This window comes from Erinaceus europaeus, chromosome 23 (genome assembly GCF_950295315.1).
Source record: "Erinaceus europaeus chromosome 23, mEriEur2.1, whole genome shotgun sequence".
Classification (NCBI taxonomy): Eukaryota; Metazoa; Chordata; class Mammalia; order Eulipotyphla; family Erinaceidae; genus Erinaceus; species Erinaceus europaeus.
The window spans coordinates 2,682,985-2,707,712 of NC_080184.1; the positions used below are offsets into that span (position 1 = coordinate 2,682,985).

Here is a 24,728-nt window from a genome sequence, read left to right on the forward strand (position 1 = left end):
TTAGCACCTGCTCCTGGAAGATCGGGCAACTCAACGTCTTCGTTGTTGTTGTTAATGTGTTATTTATTCATTCCTTTTAAGTGAGAGATACAGAGAGGGGGCCAGGTGGTGGTGCACCTGGTTGGGGCCCCGGCTCCCCACCTGCAGGGGAGTCACTTCATAGGCGGTGAAGCAGGTCTCCAAGTGTCTGTCTTTCTCTCCCCGTCTTCCCCTCCCTCTTTCCATTTCTCTCCATCCTATCCAACAACGATGACAGCAATAACAACAACAATAAGAACTACAACAATAAAAAACAACAAGGGCAGGCAGGGGTAGTAGATAGCATAATGGTAATGCAAACAGATTCTCGTATCTGAGGCTTCAAAGTCCCAGGTTCAATCCCCTGCACCACCATAAACCAGAGCTGATCAGTGCTCTGGTAAAAAACAAAAAAAAAAAAGGCAACAAAAGGGGAAATAAATAAATCTTTTTTTTTTTTAAGAAAAGATTGTTTTTTAAAAAAATGAAAACAAGAACCCTCCAATCACAAGAGGGATCTAAAAGCCACTTGTAAGTCACACACAGGAGACAGACCTCAGAGTGAGCAGACCCGTCTCCAACCAGTGAAGTCTCCAGGCATTTCCCCATGTTGACTATGATAGAAACCAACAAAGAAAGAGCTAAGCTGTATGGTCCACGAGGTGGCGCAGTGGATAAAGCATTGGATTCTCAACCATGAGGTCCCGAGTTCGTTCCCTGGCAGCACATGTACCAGAGTGATGTCTGGTTCTTTTTCTCCTCCTATCTTTCTCATGAATGAATGAATAAATAAATAGATATAAATAAGCAAATACCCACCCCCCCCAAACTGTGGAATTCTCACTGCATATTACCGCTTCCTGTTTATTTTTGTCACCTACCCCACCAGGGAAAAGATAGAAACAAGCTGGGGGGGGGGGGAGAATCCATCTACCAATGCCCACGTCCAGTGGAGAAGCAATTCCAGAAGCCAGACCTCCCACTTTCTGCACCCCAGAAAGAATTTTGGTCCATAAACAGAAGCTGAGAAAGAACGGAAGGGACAAGGGGAGGGACACAGACCTTGGGTGGTGGGAATGGTGTTAATATACACTCCTATTAACTTGTAGTCTAATAAATCACAATTTATGAGGTCAAAAAAAAAATTGATTGAACATGTCTCAAACATTTTGATGCAGAGACCCCAGTTCTGAATATAGAGTCCTTCAATCTAAGCACGTAAAGGTTTCAAATAAGTGACCTGATTGAATTTTAACAGTGGGCTTAAATTGCTAATACATTTATTTAATATTTATTTATTTATATATTCCCTTTAGTTGCCCTTGTGGTTTTACTGTTGTAGTTAGTATTGTTGTTATTGATGTTGTCATTGTTGGATATAGCAGAGAGAAATTGAGAGAGGAGGGGAAAACAGAGGGGGAGAGTGGGTGTCCAGGGGTAGCACAGTGGGTTAAGAGCACATGGCATTGAAGCACAAGGACCGCCATAAAGATGCCGGTTCGGGGGTCGGGCGGTGGCACAGTGGGTTAAGCGCAGGCAGCGCAAAGCGCAGGGACCAGCGTAAGGATCCCAGTTCGAGCCCCCAGCTCCCCACCTGCAGGGGAGTCACTTCACAGGCAGTGAAGCAGGTCTGCAGGTGTCTGTCTTTCTCTCCCCCTCTCTGTCTTCCCCTCCTCTCTCCATTTCTCTCTGTCCTATCCAACAACGAATTGCGTCAACAAGGGCAATAATAATAATAACCACAACGAAGCTACAACAAGGGCAACAAAAGGGGGGGAAAATGGCCTCCAGGAGCGGTGGGTTCATGGTGCAGGCACCGAGCCCAGCAATAACCCTGGAGGAGGAAAAAAAAGATCCCGGTTCAAGCCCCCGGCTCCCCACCAGCAGGAAGGTCGCTTCACAAGCAATGAAGCAGGTCTGCAGGTGTCTAAATAATAATAATAATAAACAAAAAAGAGAGGGGGAGAGAAAGATAGACACCTGCAGACCTGCTTCACCACCTGTGAGGAGATCCCCCTGCAGGTGGGGACCCGGGGGGCTCCAACCAGGATCCTTATGCCGGTCCTTGAGCTTTGCACCACCTGCTCTTAACTCTCTGCGCTACCGACTACCTGACTACCTGTTAACACATTTCTAATAATGACTGTTTCTTTGAAATATTAGGGGAGTCAAGCAGTAGCCCAGCGGGTTAAGTGCACGCGAGGCAAAGCGCAAGGACCAATTTAAGGATCCCGGTTGGAGCCCCCGACTCCCCACCTGCAGGGGAGTCACTTCACGGGCGGTGAAGCAGGTCTGCAGGTGTCTGTCTTTCTCTCCCCGTCTTCCCCTCCTCTCTCCATTTCTCTCTGTCCTAGCTGACAACAACAATAACTACAACAATAAAACAACAAAGGCAACAAAAGGGAAAATAAATAAATAAATATAAATTTTAAAAAGTTTTTAAAAATCCCAGGTGGTTCACTTTCTAACAAAGTCCCAAAACCTAGATATACACCAGGTTCTGTGAGAGAGAGCATATGTTCACACGTATCCATAAACTAGTTCAAAATATATTCCTGAAAGCAGAAGTACACTAGAGTTTGCAGTGAGTACCCAACACTTCCTCTCCACTATTCCAAGCTTTGGGTCCATAATTGCTCAGCAATTTGTTTGGCCATGTATATTAACTCTCTTTTCAGCCACCAGGTGCCAGATGCCATCAGGATGCCGGCCAGGCTTCCCTGGACTGAAGACCCCACCAATGTGTCCTGGAGCTCCGCTTCCCCAGAGACCCACCCTACTAGGGAAAGAGAGAGGCAGACTGGGAGTATGGACCGACCAGTCAACGCCCATGTTCAGCGGGGAAGCAGTTACAGAAGCCAGACCTTCTACCTTCTGCACCCCACAATGACCCTGGGTCCATGCTCCCAGAGGGATAGAGAATGGGAAAGCTATCAGGGGAGGGGGTGGGATATGGAGATTGGGTGGTGGAAATTGTGTGGAGTTGTACCCCTCCTACCCTATGGTTTTCTTAATTTATCCTTTCTTAAATAAAAAAGAAAAAAAGAAAAGTTTTTAAAAAAGCCTTAAGAACCTCGGCTGCATTAAGAGGCAACCAGTAGCACAGAGGAAAGCTGGGATTGCAATGCCCATTCCCAGGTTGCTAAGGAGACGGGGTCCAGGGCCTCATGAATAAAAGACGTTGCTCCAAACATCAGCATGGGGGGCGGGCAGGACGTGGGGCACCCAGTAAGACACACATATTACAGTGCCCAAGGACCTAGGTTCAAGCCCCGGCTCCCCAGCTGCAGGGGACACTCCATGAGCAGTGAAACACCCACCTTTCTCTCTCTCTCTCTGTCTCTCTCTCTCTCCCTTGTTTTTTTTCCAGAGCCCTGCTCAGTTCTGGCTGATGGTGGTGCTGAGGACTGAATCTCTTACTTCAGAGCCTCTCTGCAGAACCACGCTGCTCAATAGGCTAACCCCAACCCCACCTCTCTCTCTCTCTCCCCCTCCCCTCTCAATGTCTCTGTCATATCCAATACAATAGCAGGGGAGGAAAAAACTCTCCACCAGGAGCAGTGAATGCCTAGTGCCAGCACCGAGGCCCAGCAATGACCCTGGTGGTGAGGAAAAAATAAAATAAAAAACTACAAGGGTGCCGGGCGGTAGTGCAGCGGGTTAAGCGCACGTGGCGCAAAGCGCAGGGACCCGAGTAAGGATTCTGGTTCGAGCCCCCGGCTCCCCACCTGCAGGGGAGTCGCTTCCCAGGCGGTGAAGCAGGTCTGCAGGTGTCTTGTCTTTCTCTCCCCCTTTCTGTCTTTCCCTCCTCTCTCCACTTCTCTCTGTCCTATCCAACAATGACGACAATAATAATGACTACAACAATAAAAACAAGGGCAACAAAAGGGAATAAATAAATATTTTAATAAATAAATAATAATAATAAATGAAACAAAATCAGTGAATGACTGAAGACCTCTCTAACTACAAGTCACAACGAGACGCTCACCATAGACACATTCCTGGTCTTTGCTCTCACGCCCGGCAGAGACTCTGCCAGCAGAGGTGGGAGAGGAGTTGGGGGGGGAGCACAAGGTGAGGTCAGGGTGAGGCCGCTTGCTTCCAGGGGGGGCCTGGACTCTCCTGATCGGAGCTCTGCACCGGAGCTGGAACAAACAGAACACACTCAAGTGAGACCCCAGGGCATTTTAGCCTGTGAGAAAGGGGGGGGGGGGGCCTGGGAAGAAAGCAAAAGACTCTCCTGCCTGAGGTTCTGAGGCCCCAGGTTCAATCCCCAGCACCTCCATCAGCCAGAGCAGAGCAGGGCTCTGTTCTCTGTCTCTTTCTCGCTCTCATTAAAATAAAATAAATAGGGAGTCCGGCGGTCTCGCAGAGGGTTAAGCGCACATGGAGCGAAGCACTTAGCAAGGACCAGCGGAAGGATCCCGGTTCAAGCCCCCGGCTCCCCACCTGCAGGGGAGTCGCTTCCCAGGCGGTGAAGCAGGTCTGCAGGTGTCTGTCTTTCTCTCCCCCTCTTTGTCTTCCCCTCCTCTCTCCGTTTCTCTCTGCCCTATCCAACAACAACGACATCAATAACTACAACAATTAAAAGAAAAGGGGGGGGCAACAAAAGGGAATAAATATAAAAAAAAATTGTCTTTGTGGTCTGGGAGGTGGCGCACTAGATAAAGCGCTGGGTTCTCAACCATGAGGTCCTGAGTTCAATCCCTGGCAGCACATGTACCAGAGTGACGTCTGGTTCTTTCCCTCTCTGCCTAACTTTTTCATGAATAAAAAATTCTTTTTTTTAAAAAATTGTCTTTACAAAGTAAGTAAATAAATAAGATATAATATAAAAAAAAAAAAAAAAAAAAACAGGGTGACCCAGAGGATAATGCATTGAATGCTCAAGCATGAGGTCCTGAGTTCAATCCCCAGCAACACATGTACCAGAGTGATGTCTGGTTCTTTCTCTATCTCCTTCTACCTTAATAAATAAAATCATTTAAAAAATATATAGGGGCCAGGCAGTAGTGCTCCTGGCTAAACACACTCATTAAAGTGTGCAAGGACCCGGGTTCAAGCCCCTGGTCCCCACCTGCAGGGGGTAAGTTTCACAAGTGGTGAAAAAGGTCTGCAGGGGTCTCTCTGCCTCTCTCCCTTTCTATCACCCTCCCCTCTCAATTTCTCTCTGTCTCTGTCCAACAATAAATAAAATAAATAAATATATATATATATATATATATATATATATATGAATAACAGGGCAGGGGTAGATAGCTTAAAGGTTCTGCAAAGAGACTCTCCTGCCTGAGGTTCCGAAGTCCCCGGTTTAATCCCCTGCACCACCATCAGCCAGAGCTGAGCACTGGCTATAGTGAGAAAGAAAGAAAGAAAGAAAAGAAAAGAAAAGAAAAGAAAAAAGAAGGTGGAAAGAAAGGAAGCACAATTCACAATTCGAATGAGTTCCATGAGTTAAACTACAAAATCACAGAGACAAACATGATGACTTGATTTTATTTATTAAGCATTCATTGATTGGTTGTCACGGAGAGAATTTTAGACAGAGGAATAGAGAGCGAGGGCTGGGTGTCAGCACAGGAGGTCGCTATGCTCAAGGACCGGGGTTCAAGCCCCAGGTTCCCAGCTGGAGGGAGGAAGCTTCTTAAGTGTAGAATCAGGGCAGCAGGTATGTGTGTGTGTGTGTGTGTGTGTGTGTGTGTGTGTGTGTGTCATTTCCCTCTCAATTTCCCTATGAAATTTTAAAAAAAGGAAATGTTAAAATATATATCAAGGTTCAAAGGCCTGGATTGGGTTAGCAGTATGCTCTGTAGAGCACACCTGTTGCTACCTGTTGCTATGCCTAGGGACCCGGGTTCAAGTCCCACCCCAGTCCTTGCCTGTGAGTGGGGGAGTTTTCACGAGTGGTAAAGCAGACCAGAGGGTGTTCTCTGTCTCTGCCTTTCTTCCTTTCCTATTTTTTTTAATATCTACTTACTTATTCCCTTTAGTTGCCCTTGTTGTTTTATTGTTGTTATTGATGTCGTCGTTGTTGGATAGGACAGAGAGAAATGGAGAGAGGAAGGGAAGACAGAGAGGGGGAGAGAAAGACAGACACCTGCAGACCTGCTTCACTGCCTGTGAAGCGACTCCCCGACTCCCCTGCAGGTGGGGAGCCGGGGGCTCGAACGGGGATCCTTGTGCATTGTAACACATGCACTTAACCACGTGCTTCAGCACCTGGCCCCGGGATTGGGGGCTTGAACCCAGCTGCTTGCGCATGACCACATGTTTGCTCAGCCACTGCCTAGCCCCTATGTTTAAGCGCACATAGTACTAAGCGCAAGGACCCGCGTAAGGATCCAGGTTCGAGCCCCCCCTCCCCACCTGCAGGGGCGAAGCTTCATAAGTGGTGAAGCAGGTCTGCAGGTGTCTGTCTTTCTCTCCCCCTCTCTGTCTTCCCCTCCTCTCTTGATTTCTCTCTGTCCTATCCAATCAAATGAAAAAAATGGTCTCCAGGAGCAGTGAATTCCGAGCCCGAGGGGGGGTAAAAGAGAGAGAAACGACATAAGGTGACAGAGAGACACCTGCAGCCCTGCATCACCGCTGGTGGGGGGGAGGGGAGGGGTGTAGGAAGAGGGTAAGGGCGAGGATAAAGACAGAGAGAGAGAGAGAGAGAGAAAACAGGCCTGGGCCCACGCACCTACAGCCATGCCTCTCCAAGTCACTCACCTCCGGGCGAAGCCCCACCCACAACCAAAACACAGGCCCAACCAACTCCACCCCTATTCCTCTACACCCCCAAGTTGCCCACCTGCAGGCCCCACCCCAGCCCAACTCCAGCCTGGCCACGCCCACCTCTGGGCACAGGCCTTCTCCCACCTGGCCACACCCACATCCAAGACCCAGCCCCGCCCACCTACAGATCCCAGCCACTCTCAACCCTGCTCATCCCACAAGCCACGCCCACATCGTGGCCTGGTCACGCCCACCCCAACCGTACTCCTCTGCAAGCCACGCCCACCAGCAGCCCACCCACCCGCCCTAACCCCGCCACGCCAAGCCCCACCCATCTCCAGACCAGGTCACAGCAAAGCCCATACCAACCAGGCTTATCTCCAGGCCCCGCCCACTACCAAACCTGCTCCCGCCCATCGCCAAACCCCATCACCACCATCTCAACCCCAACAGCGCCCTCCCCCAGATCCTCGCCCACCTACAGCCCTGCTCAGCCCCCAAGCCCCACCGACTCCCACGCCTGCTCGATTTTTTTTCCCAAGCTCCGCCTTCTTTCACAACCAGCCAGGCCCACCTCTAGGCCCCAGCCCCCACACCTACAAACAGCTGGTCTCAAAGCCCCACCCACACCCACCTCCAGATCCCAGTCAAGCTCAAAGCAGATCATCCCCAAGCCACGCACAGAGCCAAGACTGGTCAAGCCCAATGCCAACCCTTGGCCACCTGCAAACATGCTCCTCCCCAAGCCTCGCTCACCTCCAGATACCAGCCAGCCTCAACCCTCATCATGCCAAGCTACGCCCACCCCGAGCCCTACAAGCCTGCAAGCCCCGCCCACCGCAGATCCAGCCCAACTCAACCCTGATTATCCCCCAAGCCACGCCCATAGCCAGGCCAGGCCCCGCCCACCTCCAAACCAACGCCTCCCAAGTCACGCCCACCTCCAGATCCTAGCCCATCTCAACCCTCAGCATCCCCAAGCCACGCCCATAGCCAGGTAGGACCCCGCCCACCACGCCACGCCCACCTCCAAACTAGCTCCACCCACCTCCAGCCCAGCCCATCTCAACCCTCATCGCCAAGCCACGCCCATAACGAGGCCCGGCCACGCCTGCCAGCCAACGCCCACCGGCAGATCCCAGCCAATCACAAACCTCGTCATCACCAAGCCACGCCCATAACCGCCCCGGCCACGCCCACTCCAGCCCTATGCTCCCGCAAGCCACCGCCCACGTCCAGATCGCAGCCAGGCTCAACCACGCTCACCCCCAAGCCCCGCCCACCGGCAACCGGACCCCTGTCCAAGCCCCGCGCACCACCGACCCCGCCCCGCCCCGCAGTCCTTTTGTCCTCCCTCCTCCGTCCTCGCAGCCCCTCCCGCCTTTGTTCCGGAGCCGCGACCACCTCCAAGCCCCCTCCACCCGCAAATGCACCCAAACCCCCCTCCCGGCCAAGTGTCCAGCCCCGGGGGACCCCCACGGCTCTCCCTCCGCGCATGCGCCTCAACTCCCGAGCGCGGATGACAGGCGGGATGACGTCTCCCCTCGGGGGCTGCAGGCGAGGCCGCGGACACGGAGCAGGGGGGCAGCCACCCCGGGGATCGGACCCATGACCATGGGGGGGGGGTCGCTGCAGCCCGGGGGCGTCCCGGGGGGCGGAACTGGGGGCTCGGTGGCCAGCCCTCTTCCATCCCCCTAGCCCAGGGCCTCCTCGATCCGCCCCCACCCGGCCCCCTCCCACCCGAGAAATCGGGGTGCTCTCCGCCCCCCACCACCACCCTAGGGACCGCCCTACCCCGGCCCCGGGCCTCACCCAGGACCAGCCCGCACCGCGCTGAGCGCCGCCAGACCCCGCAAATGTGCTGCGGGAGAAAGAGGGCGTTGGAGGTGACGTCACTTCCGCTTCCAACGAGCGTCCGGAGGCGGGACTCTGGGCGCGGGGTGTCCGTCAAGCTGGTGGAGGGATGCGATTGGACAGGTGGTGCTGTCAATCATGCTGGAGTCCCACCCCTGTGAAGGGGGAGGGCCCTGGCGGTGTGGGCGTGTCCAGGAGTGGGTGTGGGCGTGGTTTGGGCGGGGCCTAGTTGACAGGGGGCGGGGCGTGGGGACTCGCTCCCCCTGCTCCTGATTTCAGAGATAATTCAGGGCCCAGGAGATGGCAGAGTGGTGACCCCAGGAGGCTTTGAGGCCTGCAGTTTCTCAGGTTAAACCTCCAGTATCCCAGGCAGGGGGAAGACAACATAATGGTTCTGCAAAGAGACTCTCATGCCTGGGACTCCAAAGTCCCAGGTTCAATCCCCCTGCAGCACCCTAAACCAAAGCTTATTATTATTACTATTTGTGATTTTTTTTTTTAATTTAGGAGCTTCTCAAGATCCTAAAGCCTCATGATTGCTTCCTCTTGTTGGTCCCGGAAGCCAAGAGCTACTTTATAGCCTTACTTCAATGGGACACTGGATCTTAGTTTGTAAGATATTATATTTTTATACTTTATTTAGTTTGATAGGACAGAGAAATTCAGAGGGAGGGGGAAAGAGACGCTAAGAGAGACACCGGCAGCCCTGCATCACCACTCCTGAAGCTTTTCTTCTGCAGGTGGGGACCATGGGCTTGAACCCCAGTCCTTGTGTATTATAATGTGAGTGCTTAACCAGGGGCGCCACAGCATGGCCCCTTGATTAATATCAGCATCATCTCCTCCTCCTCTTCCACCTTTTTATTTATTTATTTTGCTTCAAGGGTTATTGCTGAGGCTTGGTGCCTGCACTAGGACCCACTGCTCCTGGAGGTTTTTTTTTTTTTTCCACTTTTTTGTTGCCCTTGTTGTTTTATCATTGTTATGGTGATTATAGAGCTTGAGGCTCCGAGGTCCCAGGTTCAAGTCTCAGCACTACCATCCACAAGAGCTGAGTAGGGCTCTGGGAAAAAAAAAAAAATATATATATATATATATATATATATATATATATATATATATATATGGGCAGGGTGGTGGCGCACCTGGTTAAGTGCACATATTACAGTGCGCAAGGACCAGGGTTCAAGCCCCTGGTTCCCACCTGCAGGGGAAAAACTTCACAAGTGGTGAAGCAAGGCTCTCCATAAAAAGTTTTGATCCAAGGGGCTGAGTGTTGGCACACTTGGTTGAGCACACGTTATAATACACAAGGGCCTGGGTTCAAGCCCCAGGTCACCACCTGCAGGGGGAAAGATTCACAAGTGGTGAAGCCGGGCTGCATGTCTCTCTCTCTCTCTCTCTCTCTCTCTCACCCCTCCCCTCTCAATTTCTGGCTATCTCTATCCAATAAATAAAGATTATATATAATTTGGTCCATTCTCCCAGAGGGATAAAGAATAAGAAAGCTTCCAGTGGAGGGGATGGGATATGGAATTCTGGTAGTTGGAATTATATGGAATTTTACCCCTCTTATCCTACAATCTAGTCAATCATTACTAAATCACTAAGTAAAAACATAAATAGGGAGTCTGGCGGTAGCAGCAGGTTAAGTGCACTTGGCACAAAGCACAAGGACTGGCATAAGGATCCCGGTTCGAGCCCCTGGCTCCCCACCTACAGGGGAGTCGCTTCACAGGCGGTGAAGCAGGTCTGCAGGTGTCTGTCTTTCTCTCCCCCCTCTGTCTTCCCCTCCTCTCTCCATTACTCTCTGTCCTATCTAACAACAATATCAATAACAAGAATAATAAGGTGAAAAACAAGGACAACAACAGGGAAAATGAAATAAATATAAAAAATTTTAACAAAAAGCATAAAATAATGTTTGGTGAATTGCACCAAAGTAAAGGACTCTGGGTCAGGGGCAGTGTTCAGGTCCTGGAACAATGATAGCGAAGGACCTAGGTGGAGGGTTAGAGTGTTCTGTGGAAAACTGAGAAATGTTACACATGGACCAAATAATGCCTTTTTTTTTTCTTTAATCTCACTTAATATATATTTATTTATTTTCCCTTTTGTTGCCCTCTTTGTTTTTTATTGTTGTAGTTATTAATGTTGTTGTTATTGATGTCATCATTGTTGGATAGGACAGAGAGAAATGGAGAGAGGAGGGGAGACAGAGAGGGGGAGAGAAAGACAGACACCTGCACACCTGCTTCACCGCCTGTGAAGCGACTCCCCTGCAGGTGGGGAGCCGGGGGCTCGAACCGGGATCCTTACACCGGTCCTTGTGCTTTGTGCCACCTGCACTGAACCCACTGCACTACCGCCCCACTCCCTCTCCTGCAATCTTTCTCTTGAATAAGTAAATTCTTTTTAAAAATAAAGAAAGGGGGGTCAGGCGGTGGCGCAGTGGGTTAAGCGCATGTGGCGCAAAGCGCAGGGACCGGAGTAAGGATCCCGGTTCGAGCCCCCGGCTCCCCACCTGCAGGGGAGTCGCTTCCCAGGCGGTGAAGCAGGTCTGCAGGTGTCTGTCTTTCTCTCCCCGTCTCTGTCTTCCCCTCCTCTCTCCATTTCTCTCTGTCCTATCCAACAACTAATTGCGTCAACAAGGGCAGTAATAATAACCACAAGGAAGCTACACAAGGGCAACAAAAGGGGGGGGAAAATGGCCTCCAGGAGCGGTGGATTCATGGTGCAGGCACCCGAGCCCAGCAATAACCCTGGAGGAGGAAAAAAAAAAAAGAAAGAAAGAAGCATATATATTTTCTGTCGTTAATTGTTTCTTGGTCATGCATGTATGTCTGCATTTTGACAAAAATACTCTTTTTTTTAAATGTTTTATTCATTTATTTATTATTGTATAGAGACAGAGAGAAATTGAGAAAGGAAGATAGAGAGGGAGGGAGACAGAGAGACACCTGCAACCGTGCTTCGCCACTCGTGAAGATTTCCCCCTGCAGGTGGGGACCAGGGGCTTGAACTAGGATCCTTACGCACTGTAATGTGCGTGCTTAACCAAGTGCACCACCACCTGACTCCTCGACACAAATACTCTTACAAATTCTTTTTTTAGCTGGGTTGTGGAGCACCTGGTTGGGCGCACATTACAGTGCACAAGGACCCAGGTTCAAGTCCTGGGTCCCCACCTGCAGGGGGAAAGCTTTGTGAGTGGTGAAGCAGGGCTGCAGGTGTCTCTCTTTCTCTCGGCCCCTCTGTTTCCAATTCCCTCTCATTTTCTCTATGTCTCTACCTATATCTATATATACATGCATACATATAAAAATAATAATAATAGGCAGTTGGACGGTAGCGCAGCGTATTAAGCGCAGGTGGCACAAAGCACAAGGACCAGCATAAGGATCCCAGTTCGAGCCCCCGGCTCCCCACCTGCAGGGGAGTCGCTTCCCAGGTAGTGAAGCAGGTCTGCAGGTGTCTGTCTTTCTCTCTGTCTTCCCCTCCTCTCTCTATTTCTCTCTGTCCTATCCAACAACAACGACATCCATATCAACAACAATAATATCTACAACAACAATGAAAAACAAGGGCAACAAAAGGGAAAATAAATAAATAAATATTTTTAAAAAGTAAAAAAAAAAAAGTCCAAGGCTTTATTTACTGAGGCATCTTCCAGACCTATCTATCACCTATCATTTCTCAACCTATATAATAAAATATAATACAATAAAATATAAAATATAATAAAACATTTGTAAAAGAAAATCAACAAAAACTTAAAAATGTATATATAGAATCAAACTCAGGTTCAGTTGTTCCAGGTTTGATCTCCCAGATTTGATCAATGTCAGCCAGAGCTGACTAGAACTCCAGATAAAATAATGCTTATTACTATTAGGCTATTATTATTATTTATTGTTGTTATTATTACTGTTATTGTTGATGGGGCTGGGGCAACAGCACGGGGGTTCTGCAAAAGAACTGGGTGTCTGAGGCTCCGGAGTCCTAGGTTCAGTCTCCAGCACCGCCATCAGCCAGAGCTGAGCAGGGATCTGGGGAGAAGAAATTATTATTATTGTTGTTGTTGTTATTATTATTGATGGGGCTGTGAGCCTGCGCAGAGCTGCTGCACAGGACTCTCCTTCCTGAGGCTCTGAGCCCCGGGTTCGAGCGCTGGCACCACTGACAGCCAGGGCTCAGGGGAGAAATAATAATTATTAAAGTTATTTTATTATTATTGTTATACTATAATATGATAATTATTATATTGTGTTATAATTATATAAATATATTATATTGTTATATTATTTATATTATATATTTATATTATATATTATTATATATTATATATAATTTTTATTATTATTAATGGGGGTACAAGACGGCGCAGGGGTCCTGCAAAAAGACTCTCCTGCCTGAGGCTCTCATTAGGGCGCTAATGATCGAACCTGGGACCTCAGAGCCTCAGGCAGCTGAGTCTGTTTGCACAGCCATGATGCCATCTATCCCTGAGACCCCTTTGTCTCAGTTGAATTACTTCTCATGAATAGATTTTTAAAAATAATCATAAGAAGAAGAGAGGCAGAGAGACACCTGCAGCCTTGCTTCACCACTTGCAAAGCTTCCCCCCCTGCAGGTGAGGAGCCGGGGATTGAACCCGGGTCCTTGTGCGCTGTAATGTGTGCACCTGACCAGGTGAGCCACCACCCTGGCCCCATTCTATTGCTTTTTTCTACCAGAACATCCCACATCCCTGCCTTGTGCTGGAGTTTCAGGGGCCCTTCCCAAACAATCTCAGGCCTCCAAGCCTCCGGGGGTCACCCCCCCCAACACCCCCACGCCTGCCCCGCCCATCTCATGCATAAGCCCCGCCCACGACACGCCCACATCCTATCCCGGTCCCGCCCCGTCGACTCGAGCACCAGGGCGCAGGCGCGCAAGGGGGCGGGACTCTGGTTTAATTGACAGCTCGCGCCCTTGGTCCCGCCCACTCGCCTGCGAGAAGCGGAAGTGACGTCACGGCTACGCCGGCTTTCTCCTGCTTCCGCGTCTCTGGCTCCAGGTTGCGGTCGGGCGTTCGGGGGCCGGGGGGGGGCCGGGGGGGGGGGACCCAGGGGAGCGGGGTCGGGGCGGGGGTCCGTGTTCTCCGGTCGGGGCTGCGGCGGGCTCGCTGCAGGGTCCTGGGGGGCTCGGGCTGGGGGCGGGGGGCTCAGACAGCGGCAGCGCCTCGCCCGCGGCTGCGACTCCGGGGAGGACTTATTATTATTGTTGTTGTTGTTTTGTTGTGGTTGTGGCTACGGGACGGCGCAGGGCTGCTGCACAGGACTCAACTGCTTCATCTCGGAGCCCCGGGTTCGAGCACCGGCACCGCCGGCAGCCAAGATTCAGCAGGGCTCCGGGCAGAAGGAATTATTATTATTATTATTATTAGACTTTTATTTATTTACTTATTTATTTAACACCAGAGCACTGCTCAGCTCTGGCTTATGGTGGTGCGGGGGATTGAACCTGGGACTTCGGAGCCTCGGGCATGACAATCTCTTTGCATAACCATTATGCTATCTACCCCCACCCCATTATTATTATTATTATTATTAGTGGGGCTGCAAGATGTTGTAGGGAGTCTGCAAAAAAAAAAAAAACCTCTCCTGCCTGCAGCTCTGAGACTCCGGTTTCCATTCCCCAGCACCGCCTGCAGCCAGAGCTCAGCAGGGCTCCATGGAGAAGAATTTTATTATTATTATTATTTATTATCATCATGATCGTCATTATTATTAGTATTATTATTATTAGGGCCAGAGAGCCAGCATGAAGGTTCAGGAAAGTAGCTTCCCAGCCTGAGACCCTGAGGTCCCAATTGATCTCCAGGGTCAGTGTCAGCCAGAGCTGAGCAGGGCTCTTAGAAAAATAATAATAATAAGCCAGGGGGTGGTCCTGGAGGTGGCGCAGTGGGTAAAGCATTGGACTCTCTCTTTTTTTTTTAAATATATTTTATTTATTTATTAATGAGAGGGATAGGAAGTGAGAGAGAAAGGACCAGACATCACTCTGGTACATGTGTTGCCGGGGATTGAACTCAGGACCTCACGCTTGAGAGTCCAACACTTTATCCACTGCACCACCTCCCGGACCACAGCATTGGACTCTCAAGCATGGGGTACTGAGTTCGATCCCTGGCAGCACATGGACCAGAGTGATGTCTTGATTCTCTCTCTCTCTCTCTCTCCTGTCTTGGTGAATAATATATAAATAAAATCTCTTTAAAAAAATAATAAGCCAGGTGGTGGTGCTTATCCTGGTTAAAGCACTCACATTACAGTGCACAGGGACCCAGGTTCGAACCCCTGGTCTCCACCTTAATGACTGGTGGAACTGTGTCTCTTTTCATTTCTTCCTTTTCCTTCCTTTCTTTCATTCTTCTTCCTTTTTTAAAAAATTTATTTATTTTCCCTTTTTGTTGCTCTTGTTTTTTTTTTTTGTTTTTTTTGTAGAAGTATTAGTTCTTCTTTGAAAGTTTTGTAGAATTCATTTGTAAAACCATCTGGTCCAGGACTTTTATTTTTGGGAAGATTTTGATAACTGTTTCAATTTCATTAGCTGTGATGGGCCTGTTCATGTTATCCACTTCCTCTTTACTTAGTTTTGGAAGTTGGTAGGTATCTAGGAAATCATTAATTTCTTCCAGGTTCTCTAGCTTGGTGGCATATTGTTGTTCATAGAAGCCTCGCATGATATGTTGAATTTCTGCAGTGTCTGTTGTGATATCTCCTCTTTCATTTACTATCCGATTTATTTGGGTCTTCTCCCTTTTTTGTTTTGTGAGTCTGGCTAAAGGCTTCTCGATTTTGTTTACTCTTTTGAAGAACCAACATTTACTTTCATTGATCTTTTGTATGGTTTTCCTATTCTCAATGTTATTTATTTCTGCCCTAACTTTAGTGATTTCTGTCCTTCTGTTTGCTTTAGGATTCCTTTGTTGTTCTTCTTCTGGGTCTTTAAGATGTGCAATCAGGCTGTTTATTTGTGCCTTTTCTTGTTTCCTAATGTGTGCTTGTTTAGCTATGAACTTCCCTCTCAGGACTGCTTTAGCTGTGTCCGAAATATTTTGATAGCTTGTGTCTTCATTTTCATTGAACTCTCGAAACATTTTGATTTCTTCCTTGATTTCCTCTTTGACCCAGAGGTTGTTAAGAAGTGTACTGTTGAGCTTCCACATTTTGGGACTGTTACTAATCTTTTGTTGATTGTTAAGTGTTAGTTTAATTCCACTGTGGTCTGAGAAGATGCTTGGGATGATTTCAGTGCTCTTGAATTGGCTGATGCTGTCTTTGTGGCCTAACATATGGTCTATCCTTGAGAATGATCCATGTGGATTTGAGTAAAATGTGTATTCCAGTTTCTTGGGATGAATGACTCTGAAAATGTCCAATAGTTCTAGTTTATCTATCTCTTCATTTAGCTCCCTTATGTCTTTACTGATTTTCTGCCTGGATGATCTGTCAAGTTGAGAGAGTGGGGTGTTGAAGTCCCCTACTATGATTGTGTTACTGTTAATATATTGCTGTAGCTCTTTCAGTAGAAGTTTGATGTATTTAGATGGCTTCTCATTGGGTGCATAGATGTTAATAACTGTTAAGTCCTCTTGATTGACTGATCCTCTGAGCATTAAGTAGTGTCCATTCCTATCTTTTTTAATCTTATCTATTTTAAAGTCTATCATGTCAGATATGAGAATAGCTGTTCCTGCCCTTTTTTGTGGGCCATTGGCTTGTATGATAGTTTTCCATCCTTTCACTTTAAGTCTGTGTTTGTCTTGTTGCGTTAGGTGAGTTTCCTGTAGACAACATATTGTTGGGTTGTGTTTTCTGATCCATCTTCCTACTCTGTGTCTTTTAATAGGTGAATTCAGGCCATTGACATTTATTGATATCAAAGATTGAAGATATTTTAACGCCATTCTTGAAGAGTTTTAGAGTGTTTTGATATATGTTCTATTTGTGGTGGTCTGGTTGTTTATAGAAGACCTTTCAGAACTTCTTTCAGGGCAGGCTTGGTGATGGTTGCTTCCTTCAACTGTTGCTTGTCTGAGAAGGTTTTGATGCTTCCATCTAGTCTGAATGACAGTCTAGCAGGATATAGTATTCTTGGCTGAAAGCCTTTCTCATTGAGCACTCGATAGATATCTTGCCATTCTCTTCTGGCCTGTAGTGTTTGTATGGAGAAGTCTGCTGCTAATCTTATGGGTTTTCCTTTGTAGGTGACTCTTTGTTTTTCTCTTGCAGCCTTCAGGATCCTTTCTTTATCCTTATTCCTTTCCATTCTAAGTATGACATGTCTTGGTGTCTTTAGGTCTGGGTTAATTCTGTTTGGGACCCTCTGGGCTTCTTGAATCTTTATGTCTTTGGTGTTGTCTAGACTAGAGAAATTTTCAGCTATTATGGCCTGGAGAATGCTTTCTTCCTCTCCTTCTCTTTCTTCCTCTGGTAAGCCAATAATGCGTATATTGTTTCTTTTGAAGTCATCCCATAGGACTCTGTTGTTGTTTTCAGCAACCCTGAATCTCTTTTTGAGATCTCTTACTTCTTTTTTAGTTGTCTCTAATTCATCCTCAATCTTGCTAATTCTGTTTTCAGCCTCATTGATTCTATTCTCTCTGCCCTCTACTGTTTTCTGGAGTTCATCTATTTTGTTGCCCTGCTCTGATACTGTTTTAGCTTGTTCAGCTAGTTGCCTTCTTAGCTCAGCGATTTCAGCTTTCAGCTCTCTAATAACCATGAGATAATTAGAATTTTCTTCCATATTCTCATTTGTTGTTCCTGCAGTTCTGATTACAATTTTTTCAAATTCTTTACTCCTATTATTATTTCCTTAGCTAATGTTTGGATGTTGAACTCGTTGTTTTGTGCTTCACCCTCTGGAGGACTTTTAGCTGGACTCTTGTCCTGGTTCGAGTCTCCAATATTTTTTCTTGTTGTTTTAACCATTTTATATATGATGTTATGAGTTCCCTTTATCAGTACTTTTCAAATTATTGATCACTATTGCCTGGATTGACTTGTGTCTAAGTAATTTAATTAAAGGTTTTACCGTGGTGGAAGTTAACAGTTTTTTCAATCCCTGAGTTGGAGCTCAGTGGTGTAAAAACCTCTTTTTTTTTCCCCCTGTAGGCTATGGGAGCCTGAGGGCTTTTAAACTATCAATAGGCTTCTTAGCTTAATCACTGACTCCTGACCAAGAGATAAAGCAGGGTGTGGCTGAGATAATCCAGTGGTTATGCAAAGAGACTTTCACAGCCCCTCAGCTATGCCACCGAGATATAGGTCTTCTCCTGAGTTTCCCCTCCCTGTCGCTGCTCCAGATTCTGAGGGTATTAGCAATGGAGACTCAGAGTTGTACTTGGTGAGTCTCTGGGGAGTCCTTTCCTCCCTTCAGCTGTCCCCTTGTTGTGGAGCAGACTGGAGGTGGTGTCTCCACTGATAAACTGCTGAATGTTAGCAGTCACTTAATCTCTCCTTAGGCCCCTCTCTCCTCTCTGTCACCAGCCACGCGTGTTTGTACTCACGGGTGATTTACTGGGTTCCTGTGGTCATTCTAGTCCTGTCTTGTTGCGGTCCGGGTGGTCTCCTTTGGTATTCCTAGTTGATCCGGGAGAGGAGAGGAGAGGAGAGGAGAGGAGAGGGGAGAAAGCGATCTGCTGCTCGTAGCTCCGCCTCCGGAAGTCGAATCTGCTCTTGGTTTTTATTGTTGCTGTAGTTATTGTTGTTGTTGATGTCGTTGTTGTTGGCTAGGACAGAGAGAAATGGAGAGAGGAGGGGAAGACAGAGTGGGAGAGAGAAAGACAGACACCTGCAGACCTGCTTCACCGCCTGGGAAGCGACTCCCCTGCAGGTGGGGAGCCGGGGTTCGAACCAGCATCCTTACACTGGTCCTTGCACTTCGCGCCACCTGCGCTTAACCTGCTGCGCTACCGCCCGACTCCCTCTTAATTCCTTCCTTCCTTCCTTCCTTCCTTCCTTCCTTCCTTTCTTCTCCAGGGTTATTGCTGGAGCTCCCTGCCAGCACTACGAATCCACTGCCCCTGGAGGCCTGTTTCATCCCATGGTTGTTGTTGGATAGAACAGAGAGAAATCAAGAGAGGGAGAAAGGTAGACACCTGCAGACCTGCCTCCCCTCTTGTGAAGTGGACCCCTCCCCCCCGTAAACCCTGGGGGTTTGAACCCAGATCCTTCCATGGGTCCTTGTGCTTTGCACTATGTGCACTTAACCCAGTGCTCTACTACCCTGGCCCCACTCGAGAGTATTTATTTATATATATTTTTTTACCAGAGCACTGCTCAGCTCTGGCTTATGGCCGTGTAGGGGATTGAGCCTGGGACTTGAGAGTCTCAGGCATGAAAGTCTCTTTGCATAGCCATTCTGCTGTCTACCCCCAGCCCAGAGTCTTTTTGCAGAACCATGATGCCATCTACTCTTGCCGTTCTTGTTTTTGTTGTGTTTTTTTTCTTCTTTCTTTTTTTTATATATACATTTATTTATTCCCTTTTGTAGCCCTTGTTGTTTCATTGTGGTTATTGTTGATGTCGTTGTTGTTGGAGAGGACAGAGAGAAATGGAGAGAGGAGGGGAAGACAGAGAGGGGGAGAGAAAGACAGACACCTGCAGACCTGCTTCACCGCCTGGGAAGCGACTCCCCTGCAGGTGGGGAGCCGGGGGCTCGAACTGGGATCCTTAACCCAGTCCCCGAGCCTGTGGCTGCTCCCGTCCCCCTCAGAGTGTCCCCTGTGCCGCCGTCCCCACACTCATCCTCCCTTCTGTCTGTTCCAGGTCCCAGGTGGGGAGCTGTGGCCGGGAGCAGCCAGGACCCAGGAGCAGCCCCCCAGCACCCTGCCCTGCCCTCCCCTCCCCTCCCGGCTGCGCTCCCCCTGCCAGAGTCCCGGCCCAGACCATGAAGAGATCTCTGGTGAGCTGCCCACCGAGTCTTCTTCTCACTCGTCCTTCCGGAGGGTCCAGGGGTCCGTGGGGATGCAGAGGAGGGAAATGCCCCTCCCGGGACACAGCCCCCGGCCCCACCCCCAGGTGGCATGTGGCGACCTGCAGGCCACGGGTCCTGAGGGCCGTCCGGGCTGAGTGGACGGGGCTCTGGGTTGTGCCGGGCTCTGGGTGCGTGTGGGCAGAGGAGGAGCTGGTCCGGATGCTCTGGGCAGGATCCCAGAGGTGGCGCAGTGGGTAAAGCATTGGGCTCTCAAGCCTGAGGTCCTGAGTTCAATCCCTGGCCAGCACGTGGACCAGAGTGATGTCCGGTTCTTTCCTCCTGTCTTTCCCGTTAATAACTAAATAAAATCTTTTTTTTTTTTTTTTTTTTGCCTCCAGGGTTCTCGCTGGGGGCTCGGTGCCTGCACTACAAATCCACTGTTCCTGGAGGCCATTTTTCCCATTTTCTTTCCTTTGTTGTGGTTGTTACTGTTACTCTTCTTATAGCTATTGTTGTTGGATAGGACAGAGAGAAACGGAGAGGAGGGGAAGATAGCCACCTGCAGACTTGCTTCACCGCCTGTGAAGCGACTCTCCACCTGCAGGGGGAAAACTTTGCAAGTGGTGAAGCCGGGCTGCAGGTGTCTCTCTGTCTCTCTCCCTCTCTGTCACCCCCTTTTTCTCTAGATTCTTGGCTGTCTCTATCCGGTCAATAAAGATAATACCATAAACATCATTCAACCTGGTGCTAAAAAAAAAAAAATAGTTACAAGTTCAAACCACAGGATCCCCACCTGCGGGGGGAGTCGCTTCCCAGGCGGTGAAGCAGGTCTGCAGGGGTCTGTCTTTCCCGTCTCTGTCTTCTCCTCCTCTCCCCATTTCTTTCAGTCCTATCCAACAACAATGACAGCAATAAAGATCACCCTCTGCAAAAAATAAAAAAAAATAGAGGGGCAGGGTGGTGGCACCCTTGGTAGAATGTGCAAGGAGCCAGGTTCAAACCCCTTTCCCCCACCTGCAGGGGAAAGCTTCATGAGAGGTGAAGCAGGGCTGCAGGTGTCTCTCCTTGTCTCCCCATTCCCTCTAGATTTCTCTCTGTCCTTATTCAGTAAATTGAAAACAATTTTAAAATTGGGAATCGAGTTGTAGGGCAGCAGGTTAAGCGCAGGTAGCGCAAAGCCCAATGACCGGTGTAAGGATCCCGGTTCGAGCCCCCGGCTCCCCACCTGCAGGGGAGTCGCTTCCCAGGTGGTGAAGCAGATCTGCAGGTGTCTGTCTTTCTCTCCCCCTCTCTGTCTTCCCCTCCACTCTCCATTTCTCTCTGTCCTATCCAACAACAGCAATAGCTATGACACAATAAATAATAACAACTACAATAAGGGCAACAACATGGGAAAAGTAGCCTCCAGGAACAGTGGATTCATGGCCCGATCCCCAGCAATAACCCTGGAGGCAAAAAAAGGGCGGGGTGGGGGGGACTGAGATGCTGTGTCTGAACCATAAAGAGAGAAAAAGAGAGAGAACCAGAGCGCCACACTCATTCATGCAGGGCTGGGGTTCGAACGTGGGGTCTCCGGCTCAGAGCTGAGAGGCTGTGTCCCCGGAGCGGGGGCCCCCTGGGCTGTCGGCCGTCCCTAACTGTGTCCTTCCTTCCTTCCTTCCTTCCTTCCTTCCTTCCTTCCTTCCTTCCAGGGGACGGTGTCTTTCGAGGACGTGACGGTGACCTTCTCCTGGGACGAGTGGCAGCTCCTGAGCGCCGCCCAAAGGACCCTGTACCGGACGGTCATGCTGGACACCTACAGCAGCCTGGCGGCCCTGGGTGGGTGCGGCGCCTGGTCCCCGCAGGGCCGCCTGAGCCGCCCGGGTGCCCGGGTGACAGCTCCGGTGTGTCTCGGGAGACGTGTCACCACGGAGCCCAGGGAAACGGCTCCCTTGATCCGCGTCTGCTCTCGCCACATGTCTAGCCAGCATCGAGCTCAGTTCCTACAGTTTCTACAAAACATTCTTACTTATTTACTGTTGGCCAGAGACAGCCAGAAATTGAGATGGGAGGGGGAGGTAGAGAGAGAGAAACAGAGAGACACCTGCAGCCCTGCTTCACCACTCGGAAGCTTTCCGCCTCCCCACCCCCCCACCGCAGGTGGGGACTGGGGGCTCAAACCCAGGGCTTTGTGCACTGTAATGGGAGCGCTCAACCAGGTGCGCCACCACCTGGCTCCCCAACCTGAGCACCACGAAGGGAGCTTTGATGCTCGGGCCTTCCTCTTGGCCACTGTCTCTTGGCCACTCTGCCTCTGTGGGGAGTAAGAAAAAAAAAACAAAAAGATGGGTTAAGCACAAGTGCGAAAGTGCAAGATCCGGCGTAAGGATCCTGGTTCGAGGGTTCAAGCCCCTGGCTCCCCACCTCAGGGGAGTCGCTTCACAGGCGGTGAAGCAGGTCTGCAGGTGTCTGTCTTTCTCTCCCCTCTCTGTCTCCCCCTCCTCTCTCCATTTCCCTCTATCGTATCCAGCAACAACAACAAAGGAATAACCACAACAGTGATAAAAACAAGGGCAACAAGAACGTAAAATAAATTAAATAAAACTGATTCAGGGGCCCAGTGGTGGTGCACCTGGTTGATTGCACGTGTTGCAGCGCCAAAGGACCCGGGTTCAAGCCCCCGGTCCCCACCTGCAAGGGGAAAGCTTCAAGAGTGGTCAAGTAGGATTACAGGTTTCTCTCTCTCTCTCTCTCTTTTTTTTTTTAAGATTTTATTTATTTATGAGAAAGAGGAAGAAAGAACCAGACATCACTCTGGCACATGTGCTGCCGGGGATCGAACTTGGGACCTCATGCTTGAAAGACCAAAGCTTTATCACTGCACCACCTCCCGGACCAAATTTTTTTTTTAAATATTTATATATTTCCTTTTGCTGCCCTTGTTTATTGTTGTTATTATTGATGTTGTCCTTGTTGGATAGGACAGAGAGACATGGAGAGAGGAGGGGAAGACAGAGGGGGGGAGAGAAAGACAGACACCTGCAGACCTGCTTCACCGCCTGTCAAGTGACTCCCCTGCAGGTGGGGAGCTGGGGGCTCAAACCTGGATCCTTATGTCAGTCCTTGTGTTTGCGGGTGTCTCTTTGTAACTCTCTCTCTCTCTCTCTCTCTCTCTCTCTCTCTCTGTCTCTATTTTCCCCTTCCTCTCAATTTCTGACGGTCTCTATCCAGTAAATTAAGATAATAAAAAAAAGTTTAAAAACATTTAAAAAATTATAAAGGTCGACTTCAGTGTGATTGGAGGAATCCCAAAACATCTCTTGGGCACGCGTCCTGCCAGGGATCTCTCCTGCGGACTCCACGGCCTAGAGTGATTCGATCCAAACTTGGAGTCCCCGTACTGGCTCTTATTCTCCCGAGTTTCTTGATATGCCCCGTTTCTGACTTGAAAGTCAGTTTCAGCCCTGGCTTGCATCCAAGGTCCCAGCAACCCCCCAACTGCTCAGGGTTCAGTGCCGTGTGCCGACAGGCTCCCCAGGCCATGAGGGAGCTCAAAGCAGCAGCCAGAAAGCTCTCTGTTCTCTCTCTCTCTCTCTCCCCTACAGGGCACTGCGCGGCCAAGCCCGGGATGATCGTCAAGCTGGAACAAGGAGCAGAGCCGTGGACAGGGGCACAAGCTCCCCCCTGGAGCCTCTCAGGTCAGTCAGCGCTCCTGGCCCCGGGGGGCTGGGGGTGGGGGGTGTCCTGTCAGTGTCAGCTGTGCTGAGCACATGGCCCCTGGGGTCCCCCAAATCCAGACCAGGAGGCTTCCAGGGCTCAGACTCCTGTGCCCTCTCCCAACTGGCCGTGAGTCACAACCTTCAGTTTCACGCAGAGCTGCTCAGTTGATGAGAATAATCCCAAGCCCGTATACTGCCTCCCCTGTGTTTAGTCTATTACTTTTTAATATATATTTTATTTATTTATTCATGAGAAAGATAGGAGAGGGAGAAAGAACCAGACATCACTCTGGTCCATGGGCTGCTGGGATTGAACTCGGGACCTCATGCTAGAGAGTCCGATGCTTTATCCACTGCGCCACCTCCCGGCGGACCACCTCTCCCTGTATGTTTTTTTTTTTTTTTTTTTGCCTCCAGGGTTATTGCTGGGGCTCAGTGCCTGCACCATGAATCCACTACTCCTGGAGGCCATTTTCCCCCCTTCTGTTGCCCTTGTTGTTGATAACCTTGTTGTGGTTATTATTGTTGTTATTGACGTCATCCTTGTTGAATAGGACAGAGAGAAATGGAGAGAGGAGGGGAAGACAGAGAGGGGGAGAGAAAGACACACACCTGCAGACCTGCTTCACCGCCTGTGAAGCGACTCCCCTGCAGGTGGGGAGCCCGGGGCTTGAACCGGGATCTTTACTATGGGCCTTGCACTTTGCGCCACGTGTGCTTAACCTGCTGTGCTACTGCCTGACTCCCTGTTAGGACTCTCTATAGAGTAGGTCTGGTGACCATGGTCACCCCTTGTCGCTGGTCTGCGAATGGGCTGAGCATCACATGTGGTCTGAGTCTGCTGTGGCAGAGTGTTCTCGGCTGAGAGACTTTCTCACTAAGCACTAGACGTCTCCCTGGACGTTCCCTTCTGGCTTCTAGAGTTTGTTTGGAGAAATCCGCTCCTAATGTTTGGTTTTTCCTCCATAAAAGTAAAGCGGGCAGGTGGCGCGGGGTGAGGGGGCCAGGTGGTGGTGCACCTGGTTACAATGCACAAGGACCCAGGTTCCAGTCCCCGGTCCCCACCCGCAGGGGGAAAACTTCAGGAGCGGTGAGGTAGGGCAGCAGGTGTCTCTCTGTCTCTCTCCATCTCTACCTCTCCTTCCCCTCAATTTCACTTTGTCTCTATCTGATAAAAAGTAAATAAAGTTTGTCTAAAAAAAAAAAGGAAAGAAAGAAAGAAAAGAAAAAAACAGGAAAGCCGGGCGGTAGTGCAGCGGGTTAAGCACACGTGGCACAAAGCGCAAGGACCAGCATGAGGATCCCAGTTCGAGTCCCCGGTTCCCCACCTGCAGGGGAGTCGCTTCCCAGGCGGTGAAGCAGGTCTGCAGGTGTCTGTCTTTCTCTCCCCCTCTCTGTCTTCCCCTCCTCTCTCCATTTCTCTCTGTCCTAGCCAACAACGATGACATCAATTACAACAATAATAACCAC

The 24,728-nt window shown here is 49.5% G+C and overlaps 1 protein-coding gene across 6 annotated transcripts in view; it reads left to right on the forward strand.

Annotated features, from left to right (window-relative positions):
• Nucleotides 1-18,395: 18,395 nt before the first annotated feature.
• The window catches only part of LOC103115227 (zinc finger protein 250-like), a 35,843-nt gene continuing 29,510 nt past the window's right edge, over nucleotides 18,396-24,728 (forward strand). For 2 of the 6 annotated variants that reach the window (XM_060181572.1, XM_060181576.1), the window contains exons 1-4: nucleotides 18,396-18,734; nucleotides 19,413-19,548; nucleotides 21,252-21,378; nucleotides 23,145-23,237. In XM_060181572.1, coding sequence (XP_060037555.1) covers nucleotides 19,534-19,548; nucleotides 21,252-21,378; nucleotides 23,145-23,237 — 235 coding nt within the window. In that variant the 5' untranslated portion in view covers nucleotides 18,396-18,734; nucleotides 19,413-19,533. The remainder of the gene's footprint in view (nucleotides 18,735-19,412; nucleotides 19,549-21,251; nucleotides 21,379-23,144; nucleotides 23,238-24,728) is intronic. The other 4 variants (XM_060181575.1, XM_060181578.1, XM_060181571.1 and 1 more) reach the window with 2 other exon arrangements.